The sequence below is a fragment of the Excalfactoria chinensis genome, chromosome 9 (genome assembly GCF_039878825.1).
Source record: "Excalfactoria chinensis isolate bCotChi1 chromosome 9, bCotChi1.hap2, whole genome shotgun sequence".
Taxonomy (NCBI): Eukaryota; Metazoa; Chordata; class Aves; order Galliformes; family Phasianidae; genus Excalfactoria; species Excalfactoria chinensis.
Window position 1 is genome coordinate 4,720,506 of NC_092833.1, and position 11,681 is coordinate 4,732,186.

The 11,681-nt window shown below is 44.6% G+C and overlaps 1 protein-coding gene across 1 annotated transcript; it reads left to right on the top strand.

Annotated features, from left to right (window-relative positions):
* The first annotated feature begins 3,926 nt into the window (after positions 1-3,926).
* On the top strand, positions 3,927-6,913 carry KCNE4 (potassium voltage-gated channel subfamily E regulatory subunit 4). The gene is made up of 2 exons (XM_072344545.1): positions 3,927-4,007; positions 4,403-6,913. The coding sequence occupies exon 2, from the start codon at positions 4,429-4,431 to the stop codon at positions 4,918-4,920; it is 492 nt and encodes a 163-aa protein (XP_072200646.1). The 5' UTR covers positions 3,927-4,007; positions 4,403-4,428; the 3' UTR covers positions 4,921-6,913.
* Positions 6,914-11,681: the final 4,768 nt, after the last annotated feature.

Consider the following 11,681-nt stretch of genomic DNA (forward strand, 5'->3'; position numbering starts at 1 on the left):
GTGTGTAATACTGTTGTGCTTACACACACTACAGTTATTACCTTCTCAGGTAGTGATTGGCAAATGCATTACAATGCTCTACCCTCACAGCATGTGTAATTTGTATGTATTATTAAATCCATTTTGCAAGTGGGTGAACTGAGGCGTGGAGGCTTGTTACTGAGGACACATGTGGCTTGTGTCAGGCTGCTATGTCCTTCTCTCAGAAAGAGAACACGACTAGCTGTTTTTAAACTAGTTATTTTATTCCAAAACATTCATAAGCTTCACAGAAAATTGAGTCTGAGTTGCATGGAACTTGAAAGAAGCAGTTGTTGTGCCATTACCTCCAATAAAAGTCCACACGCAGGTGGAAAAAAAACCAGTCCATCTGTCCTTCCCCTTTCTATTTTCTTTCCATGCTGTTGAACTCTGGATGATTATTTCCAAGAAGGCACGTGCTCAAAAACTCTTTGTTGTCATACCGTTGACTTACCAAATGGGCTCTGCTTCCCGTAGGAACTAGCTCTCTAATGGTTGTATCTTGTATCTTTAGTCTTATTGACTCAGTAAGTGGAAAAAGCAAGATAAATGCAGCATCAGACCATGGATTATGACCGTAATGAAGGGTTAGGCTTCTATTTTCCATGGTAGCCTGCAGAGAATCATCTGATTCTCTAAGGACATTTCAAGTTGTCTTGATAATGGGTTCTGTCTTTGTTCCATTTTCTGTCCATCCTCAAATTTTTATTTGGAGAAGAGATTCACATTATGCTGTCCCTTAAGCCATGCTGTGAAGAATTCCTCCCCCATGGGATGCCTTGAGCTTCAACTTCTGCGTCCTTTGGTGACGGAGTTTGCTACCACAGAAGACTCTCTAGGAGCCAGAGACCTTGAGAAAAATAATCTGGCATCGGCAACAATATTGTGACCTTTTCATTAGTGGAGTGCCCAACTGTTCCTCTGCTTAACTCATCCAAATGGTCTCCAAAGGGCAAATCTGGAAGGTGGGAGCAAAAGCCGCAAGGCTTAATCTTAAGTATTATGGCTTGGGTGAGGAGTGATGCAAAATCGGTGAAGAGGAATGCGTGAGAAGCAACTTCTGAAAGAGTAAGAGATCTGAAAGGAAAAACTGGGGGGAAATTCTGTGAGCTTTGGAAAAAGTAAATTTGATCTAAAAGGAAGAAGGGAAACCTCCAACAGGACACAGATAGTAAAGACTAGAGAAATAAATTACTTCAAATTAAGCAAGTTTATTTTCCCATGATCGACAGCTTTACATTGTGCAGTGCGTAACGTAATTTGCAACAAAAGTCATTTAGAAACGCAGAGTAAAAAGGTCTCCATTTTCAACTTTAGGTCTCTCTCTTTTTTTTCTTTTTAAAGATAAAGAAGTGTATTTTCTGAAAAATACAGACTGAGAAAGCTGACGGGGCACCAGTGTACAAGTGACATATGTTTTTCAGATGATTATTCCCCAATGTCTTCCTATCCCTCCTCTCTGTCTGTATAAGAAGGCTGATGGGTTCCTTCTAGGTCTTTTTAGAATTAAAATGCTTTTCAGTATCTTGGGCTAACAGATGGACAGCAGTTGTTGTCATCAGCTAGCCAAAGTAAATACAGTTGCAAAGAGTTCTCAGCAATAACTGTGCATAATTATGCAATTAAATCTCTCTGCTAGACTTCAGGGGACTGTATAGATGTACCTGACAAGTACTGCTGTTGAATGCTTCATTTCTTCTTGTGTAGAGCCTCAACTGCAAGAAGAATCTGCAGCCTCGGAGCAAACACAGGACATACAGAAGAATGGATTGGCCTGCTGCTCTGCTCTGGGAACTCTGCAGTGTTAGTGCCTTGGCAAGTCATACTGCTGCTCATGTTCAGGTGGGTGATGGCTTATATTATAACACTAGCACTGAAACAGGCTCGAGGACTTCTTGTTCTCAGGATGAAGCAGCTTCAGAGGTGGTCTACAGCGGTGTTATAGGCACAGAAAGATTGTTTCTCCTAATGCTGAGAGAAATTCTATCGTCCCACCTGTCCTGGGTGCTTTCTCACTGTTTTGTGAGTGTCCTTTGTAAAAGGCTGCTGGTAGAATCTGATGCACCGTCTTTCATTTTTCAAATTCCAAATTTCTGGAGCTGAACAAGGGAGTAAATGGCCAACATATTGTTTGGGAAAGTAGCTGCCACGTGGAGCTGAGAAAGATGTGAAATAAAAATTCCCAAAGTTAGCCAGAAACTTCAGAGACTTTCTGAGCCTCAGCCTACAGATCGTGTGCTCTTACTGCCTGCTCGGTAATTTGTTGGAAACAAGGGGGGAAGAATCCAGACTTGGCAAGCTGGTTCTGCAGACAGAGTTTGTCAGATGAAATCCCAGCAGACGTTAGTCCAACATCAACAGCTCCTGAGCTATCACATGGGAATGTGCAGGGAGATAAAGCCAACATCCTAAAGGGTGGATCCTGTATTTTAAGGGGTAGAGAGGGGAATCTGGCTAGTGTAATTTATTTTTTTTTTCATTTCTTTGTGAAGTACAGAGAAACAATGGAAAATGCTGGTTTCAACAGAGTTCTGCCTTCTCTTGAACTCTTAACTTCATTTAAATGTTGCTTAACTGTTCTCTCTTGCCTTTTCCTGCATGTGAAGAGAGCTTAATCCTATTTGCCTTTACCTCAGAGGGGCTGTGAGGACAGAGTTTTGGAAAAAAAACTTGCCATCTATGCAAAGAATTCATGAGTGACTGCACGGTAAAGGGAAAAAAAAAGCCAGCCCCACAAACCAGACCTTCCATTGGGAAAATCCAGCACCAGGCAACTGTTTTCTGGAAGTGGAGTGTCCTGTTACATAAACATCCTTGAAGCTTTGCAGAAGGGGTGACATTCACATCACATATGTGGGGCCTGACTAATTGGGTTTTGTGTGTGAAGAATGGGGATGGCAAGGGATAAGGAAGTGAAATCCCCAAGGTGCAAGCAGGGCCTCCTTCTTCCCATGGCCTATACTGATGCTTACGTGTTGTAGGGGGTCTCAGAGCCTCCTGTGCCACTGAGCCCATGACTGGGAACTCATCACATCCTCACACTCTGGGGAGTGCAAGGCGTCCCACCCAGCCCAGCACCGGCTGCAGGGCCAGCAGTGTGTGCGTGACTCAGAGCCCCCTGCCCAGAGGGGTTAGCCTCCATCACACTGCAGCCCATGTTAACTCAGTGGTGCTGATCAGTTCAAGCACGAATAGCATGCAGAATGTGCAGCTCTGAGCACAGGGAGAAGGGAAGTGCCAACCTGAGCTTGTTCTGGAGGAGGCTGCATCTTTACATTGACCTTGGCAGGAACCAAAGTCCCATCATTGCTGCTTTGATGCTTGAAGTGTGACTGCGTTGGCAGCCCTCCATCCAAGATTCATCCCTGACCCAGAGCTTGGTTCTCCACAGCCCTGCACCTTGTGGCTATGAGGGCAGGAGCTCAGTCTCCACTTTGCTCTGTATGTACTTCGTGAGGCTTTGTCACCAGTCCTGGGCAAAGAAAATAGCATTTCCTCTCTCGTCCCTTCAGAGAATACAGTGTGCATAGCAGCACATAATTAACAGAACCCACTATAAAACCCAAATGCATATTTTCCATATTATATGACAAGCACAGGATAATGGCTTGCTGCTTTGTCATGCTGCACAGCAGCTCCCAATGTAGCAGCTCAGATGTAGCCATTGGGGTGGCAGTGAAACAGAGCAGATCCAGAGGTGAAGGAGCCACTGCTGAGCTGGGAAGGAAAGAGTAAAATCTGAGTTCCCAAATCTTTTTCTTTTCACAGCTGTTAAGAGTTCAGTGGGTTGAACTGCAATCCTTCAAGTTCATCTGTTGACTCCAACACAAAACTATTATAAACTGTGCCTCTAAAACACGTGATGAAACATTTCTTGAGGGCTATTTATTCCAACTGCAGCAGAGGAAAGTTTTCAGAGCGCCCGGCGTTTGGGAGAGGGAAGGTCTCTTGAGCTTTGTGCAGGGAAGGATTATTTGCATACCGACGTAAGTTGCTTTTTGTTTTTTTTCCTATGAAGCTTTTCCCCCTTTTGGAAATGTGGTCAACTAGCACAGATCTATGTTTTAGTGCCTAGCTGAATATTTCTGTGCACTTTTCTTTCTTTATTTACTTGGCTTGGGGGTTCCGTACTGCAGAATATCACTCGCTGTGATTTAATATTAAGTATCTTTTCCTCTAATGTTCTCTGTATCTGGGTAACAGCACATTCAGCTACAGTATTATTGCAGAGGCATGGCAGACAGAGAGCTTCAATCAGATGTGTCCCGTGAGCCTACAATTACAAGTGATAAAGGATAGCTTGGGGATATATCCCTTTACATGTTTCTTTAAATCTTTGATCAGAGGTTTGATCTTTGTCCCCACACCAATTCTCCCTCAGGCTTTTGCTGTGGTAGTACAGTTTCCATGCTGAAGATGGACCATGCAAACATCACCCAAGCCATGCTGAACGCGGAGTCCCGCAGCACGGAGAAGAATAACGGCAATGAGTATTTTTACATCCTGATTGTCATGTCTTTCTATGGGATCTTCCTGATAGGGATCATGCTGGGCTACATGAAATCTAAAAGGAAAGAGAAGACATCCAATTTGCTTCTGCTCTACAAAGATGAGGAGAGAGAATGGGGGGAAGCTGTGAAGCCTCTACCAACCATATCAGGGCTGAAGTCTGTCCAGATCCCCATGATGCTGAACATGCTGCAGGAGAGCATGGTGCCATCCCTGTCCTGTGCCATCTGCTCGATGGAAGGCAGCAGCGTCAGCTCAGAATCCTCATCCCCAGATGTGCACTTCACCATCCAGGAGGAGGTGCTGGACGCTGAGATGGGAGAAGTGTCAGAAACGCTCCTCAATGAGAGCAGCGAGGGCTCTGTGGAGAACATCCACAAGAACTCCTAGCACCTGCCGGGCTCCCCTGGGTGCAGCTGGAGCATGAGTGGAGCTCCCACTGACAACTGGTGGTTCTACCTTCCTGCTCGCCTGTGAACTTTCCACCAGCATCTGTGCCCTGGGGCCCACGATATTCTTGAGAAGTGGCAGCACAAGGAAGCGATGGTACCAAGCTCCAACACCTAACTTGCACATAATTGGGATGCTTCATTTTATTTTTACCATTATTATTTCTCACCGTAAGAGCTAAGAACAAGGGGAATACGTGTATATATTCTAATGAGGTAACTATTACTGGCATGTCTCTGCATGTTGCGCGATCCTGCAGATAGCACAAGAACCTGTCTGTTAAAGCTGACTGGTGATGCTCATTCACACAAAGCTGTGATAGACTAGAAGTGCTTCCACTGTGTTTTTTCTTATAACAAACTACAGCCAACAGCAGATTTGCTCAGTGAGACCTCAAAGGCCAAACCTTTGTGGATGGTGGTGTTGGAGGGAGATTGCAGCATGGCTGGAGGCTGACCTTAGGCACAGAGAGAATGAAAGATGGAAACAAAAAGCAAAAGGAGGCCCTGTATTTCCAGGAGGTTTGTACAGATGGGTTCAGATCCGTGTTGCTACATTTGTCTTTGCTGAAGTTGTACCTGTGCTGGTTGGGTCGTGTGTGCCAACTGCTGCTGCAATCCAGCCTTTGGCTGAACTAACAGTAGGAAAAGTGCTCTTGGGCTTTGCTTTTGTATTCTTCAATGACGTGTATTTTTGATCACTGAAAGCAAAGATCTGTAAGTTAAAAAAGCACCTGAAAGGTCTTTGTTACAAAGTGCAAGATATAGGAAGGCTTGAACAAATGCTGCTCTGTTACGCCCCTTGAAAATGGGTGAAACTCAGAATGAATTTCACCTAGCAAAGGTGAGATCCTGGCCTCACTGAAGTCACCAGCAGAGCCCTGTAGTCTTCAGGTAACTGGCACAAGAAGTTGTGCTTCTTTGCTGGAATCATATTCTCCATTTGAGTCCAGTAAAAACTGTATCCATTTACATCACTACATAATCCGGCCTTTCTGCTCTATTTAAGCCAGTGTAGATAAACGTTGCATTACGTCTGTATTTTTTTTTCCAGCTCGCATGTAACGCATGCATTAGGCATTAGTAGCTAGATTTTAAAACCACCACGAGCAGCCCCCCTCTAATTTAATAGTACCGTGGTTTTTTCAAATGCTCATTAACTTAGTTACTAAGTCATTGCACTGTTAAAAGGAGTAATGTTGATGTTGTGGCAATGTATGATTATTTCAATCATACCTTATATTTTATAGTAACTTATTACAATGGCTAGAATAGTTCTGAAGCATGAGGGCTAGAGAGCCTGAGACTTCAGCATTGCACAGCAAAATGCTTGCAAAACATCTCCGCATATTTCCCTTGTTAAAATAGCTCTGTGATATATCCACTGGCATTACAGTTTGAGGGACAGCTTGAGAAATAGGAGTGCAGAACAGTGGGAAGGAGCCGGCTTTGGGAGGCTGCTGCTGTCTGGAGCAGAGCAGCATGCAGGGCTGGGGTGGAGATGCTGCAGCCCAGAGGTGTCCCAGGCAGCGGAACAATGGCTGCTTTGTGCTCCGCGGGGTCCTGCTCCAGTTCAACCTGAAGGCAGAGGGAGTTTTTCCATTGACTTCAGTGAACTTTGGATCAGACCATATAAAGCTTTTTGGTAGATTTACTCCAAAAGGGGTTGTTTTAAGTTTGAAAGAAGCCAAATTCAGTTTGGCACTTTGCCTGGAATCACTTGAATCCTGAAACTTTCCAAATGAGACTGACATGCGTGAGTTGTCACATTTTCCATTGCTTTCTCTTTTGTCCTACTTCGGTCTCAATGTATTTGTATCTGTAAAAACCTGATGTATATAATTCCTGATGTTGAGTTGTATATAATTGTCTCACATATTTAAAGTTTATTGTTTCTACTGGCACTCATTTTTATTTAAATAAAGAAACACGTTTCCTGGAAATGTTTCCGTGTTTGTTCACTGTCTCAAATAGATTTCAAGGAATGGGACCCAGCAAAGTGGCTACAGGAGCTTTTCCTCAGTTCCTTTGGGAGGACCCACGTGTCCAGCAGTGCTGCAGCACCGCAGGCCATTTGCACCTGGGCAGTGTGCGGGGCCCACACCGTGCTCTGGCTGCTGCCAAGTCCTCCTGCAGGGGCAAGTTGCTGTGAGAGCTTTTTTCTTGGCCACCAGTCTGCGTCGTGGGATTTGGTTTTAAGCTGCAGCAAATCGCATGGGCTAGGGTTGAGGTTAGTGCAAGTATCTGACACAGGTTCCCACTGGATTTCCAGCACTTGGCCGTGGTACGTAGCTGGCTTTGTTACAGGCTATGTGTGACCCCGGGTGTCAATGCTGCACTGTCATTTCCAGCAGCAGGGACAGGAGGCTGCAGGGTTCTGGCTTCCAACGAAGGGAGGAAGTGTTCAGAGGCAACTTTGCACTTCCGCAGCTCCTTCAAGCTGTGACGGTATGTACAGGGTCATGGGCACTGCCTGAGACCTACTTGCACGCGGGTAATTCTAGATTGCTTCAAAAATCAGGTTGTGTAAGGTTATGTCTGTTTGCTTTCCCACAAAACCTGTTCCCTTGTGCTCTGTTCTCTTCACTCCCTCCCTCTTTAAATAACTCTGGGGCCTGTTCTGTGGACCAAGAGCTACCCAGCAGCTATGTAAGCAGCAGTGTAATCTCCTGGGACACCCGCGGTGTCCTGGAAGAGCGGGTCAGTAATGCTGCATCTTCCACACGCACCCGTGTTGCTGCCTCAGTGTTTCCATTGCCACAATAATGAATCAAGAGACTCCTGACAATGCTGGCGATAAGAAGAAAAAAACAGAACAAGATGTAAGTCACAACTCTGCTTTGTGGATCAAAAATCTGTCTTATTCCAACAGTCTCTTGTGTTAAACTGAGCTGCTGTAAAGGGAGATGCTGTGCTTTGAGCTCTAAAGTGAGCTGATAAGCATGAAATTGTGACCGCCTTCTTGCGGCCAGCTGTGAAGCTCTCTTGGCCTGTGGGGCTCAGAGGGTTTGCATGATAGTCTGGCACACATTCATTTACTAGGGCAGTTCTCTTTGTCCAGATTAGTAATTTAATAGTACTAGGGGTGAAAAAAGAGCAGCTAAAACATACATTGGCTTTAAAAGATAGTTGCGTGTGCAACTGAAAGCAATGATCACAGATCAGCTTGGGTTGGAAGGGACCTTAAAGATTATCTGGCTCCAGTCCCCTGCTGTGAACAGGGTCACCACCCTCCAGATAAGGCTGCCCTGATGCCTTGAAGACAGGCTGCTGTCCCAGGACTACAAACAGTTGTTTTTCCAAACTATAAGAGATGTTGCTAGCCTTGAAAAGCCATGGATGGAGGGAGGAAAACTGCTTCCATTAAGCACAGTTCAAAGTCCTTTTGACAGCCGTGGAGAAGAAGGTGGAAATAGTCTCCTTTTTCTCCCAGAATGGTAGATGTTTCCAGTGTGCTTCAGTAAGTTAAATCAGAATCACAGCCAACAGATCTAGTTTTGAAAACAGTGATAATTGATTGTAACTGAACTGAATGGAGAAGTTTTTCTTTTTACAAATGAACTCTGCCTTGAAAGAACACAGCAATTGAGCTCCCACCTCCTGGCGGTGCTATACCTCATACATCTGTTGGATTTACTAACACATATCTTCTTTGATAGAACAGGAAACGTTAGCCACATGTGGCATGCATAGCTCCAGGACCTACTGTAAATATAAACACCAGCTCTCAAGATAATCAGTCTGGGGTCTGTGGCAGCACCTGGCTGATTCTCAGTCTGAAAACTCTGCCAGTGGATTGCATACAGGTGAGTTACTCATTCAACAGCTTGAACCTGCAGAATAATTGAAATGAAAATGCAGAAAACACCCAAGACTGCACGCTCTGGTCCAGGAAAAGAGCCAGCTGGGGAGGGGAGGCTAACAAAGATGAAGGACTTCGCTTTCCCAGATAGTGGTAAGTAAGGCCAGGAACCCCATAGCTTCCACTCAACACAAAACCTTTCCCCTGCTTGGCCCTCTCACAGTGGGTTCTCCTCAATCTGTCTCTTTTTTCATCCGTGTCCCCATACCCACCCAAATAATCCAATTGATTCTCTAAGGGTTAGAAAGGAAGGAAACAGGTAAGTCATTACTGCCATTTCTAAGACCCTAGTGACTGGTATAGGACAATGATAGGTGTATCACTCAAGGGCAGAGGGCACACAAGTCCCCGAACATGAGTGTAAATCTCATTTAGCCTATCTCTCATTCAGGAGAAGATGAAATCATCTACCTTAAATTTTCATTTCAGGATTTCAGAACATTGCAAAGAAAGGATGAAGGAGCCCCACCACATGGTAGATAAGCATTGTCAGGGGGTGGTCAGTGGGTTGAAGAACACTGTGCTTGATCACAACACAGGTACGATTGTGCTCTCCTGTGGCTGTGGACCTACTGAGCTTGGGTTATAATCTTTCTGGACCTGATTGTTTTAGTGAGAAAATTATATCTCTCTGAGTTCGTGGTTGTATTTTAGATTTAGAACACAGTTTTTTGATCTGAGAGGCATGGAAAATTAATAAAATTGTTTAAGCTATTGCTTTTTTATGCACTGATCATATTTGCCTCTGTGCATTTGGTGTTTTGCTTTCATATTCTTTCAATTTTCACACATCTCTACAGTTCCTTCTGCACGCAGCCAAAAATAGCTGCAAGATGAGCCCTTTTCTTATTATATTGACACTTCTGTATCCATTTCAACAAGGGGAAAAAGTGGAAAATTATACAAAATCAATGAGGACTGGAGCTTTTCAAAGGTTTTTTTGGTTTAGTTTGGCCTTGGGCAGAGTTTTAGTTCATATGATGCCAGGGTAGACTGAGGCTTTTTGCTGTCATAACAAGTGACTAAGAGAAGGATAATAAAGGCTGTTGAAAGGTGTACCACAATCTGTGTTCCCATCTCTCTTCCTGGGTGATCTGTTTAATTGTCTCATGCTTCACTGGTTTATCAGATGCTGCTGCTTACACTCCTGGCGGTGAGAATATGTTGTATCCTTGACAGACATGAAATGCTTGTGATTTTCAGGTGGAAGATACAGTGTAAAGAAAGAAATCTACCTACCTAGGAACAGTGAACTTTTTTACCCTCCTTGATGCTATTAGATGCCAGGGCAACCATAGGCAACAAATGACACTTGCTAACATCTGTGGTTGTCTGGAAGAGCACAGCTCATCCTGCCAGATCTCCTGGATGAACAGCAGCCTCAAGGCTGCCTCAGTCCTTCCCCTGCTCCAGGTTCACTCTGATACTCTGGAAAATTACTCACTTTGGCTGAGATTCTCCTTTATAAACTTTAAAGAATAGCCCATCTCTGCTGCCTACAGTGGATGTGAGAATAACTGTGTTGCAAACCTCAGGGTGCTGAGCCTCTGACAGAAAGCGAGACGAGACAGATGAGCTGTTACTCTTTGTGCTTGGAGAAGGAAACCCAGAACACAAAGAGCTTCTTCTGTTATGAGCTCTGGTGCCCAGTAGGGCCAGCAGCCGATGCCTCCATCCTGCTGCTTACCATCCAGGGCAGAGCTGGTCCCCAGCTCAGCCCTCCCCAGGACAGCTGTGTCTCATTCCAGCAGTGATAGTGTGAGAGCAGGCAGGAGGATGTGCAGTGTTTGCAAGGAATTGTGAATTCCGTCCTAGACAATAACAAAAGACCAACCTTTTTTTTTTTCTCTGCAGGAAGAAATGTAAGCTGTGTGCCTCTCTGGATGGATACCTCCGTTCCCTCTCCACAGAACGTGGTGATGTGGTGAAGCCAGGCTTCCTGTAAAAGGGAAGGGAGGAGTAGAGAGGAACAGACTGCTGCCACTATTTTTAATGAGGTATGGAGCTTTGGAGCAGCAGATACATTACCTTTCAGTTGTAGCCAATGTAGTATCACCTCACCCTTTTCCCCCCCAACACAAAATGCCTGTGCACATATCCTCTATGTGGGCATTAATTTTTGTCAGCTGCATAGCATTTCAAGCCAAAGGATGCTGATAACGACCTTTGTGTTGCTGTTGACTTTGTTTAAATAGGTGAGAGGTGACGGTGAAACTCATGGGTGAGGCAATGATGGCATCTACCCATACTTACTGAGGAACTGCTCATTGTGCCTGCACTAAATGGCTCTGTCATGTTCCCTCTCATGGCGTCTAGCTGATGGGAGTTAAACAGAACTAACTTCAGTCACATCTAATGAGCTGCTCCTTGGACAAGGTGTGTACCACAGAGAGGTAATTTTTTTGCTTATTTTCATTAAAAAAAACAACATGAATGAAAAACTGGATGAAAAGGACTGTGCAGCTTAACTGCTGGTGGGAGTCATCGCTGGTGAGATGGAGATGGCCACTGGCAGAGTCACTGTGCTGCAGCGGCATGCAAAAACATTGCCTTCAATCTGGCTGCTCGAGGTTTGCTGCTCCAGGTGAGCTGCAGGGGCGTTGTTCAGTGTTTGGCTGATAGCTGTGTTCTTTGTTATGCATTACCATTACTATTGTATTAAGACTCAAGAAGGACCTTCAAAATATCACAGGATTTCATTTGGTAAGGAAAATATTTTTTTTTTTTTCCAAAGCTTCTCTCCCATGATTTGTGGTTTGTCTTGTGAAGAACTATCAGAAAAACAAGACTTTAATATTCACATGGAGTGGGTAGGTTAAACATTGGGGATTAGAAGTGTC

Coding starts and splice junctions, on each gene's coding strand:
- KCNE4 (XM_072344545.1), top strand. CDS start 4,429: ATGCTGAAGATGGACCATGCAAACATCACCCAAGCCATGCTGAACGCG.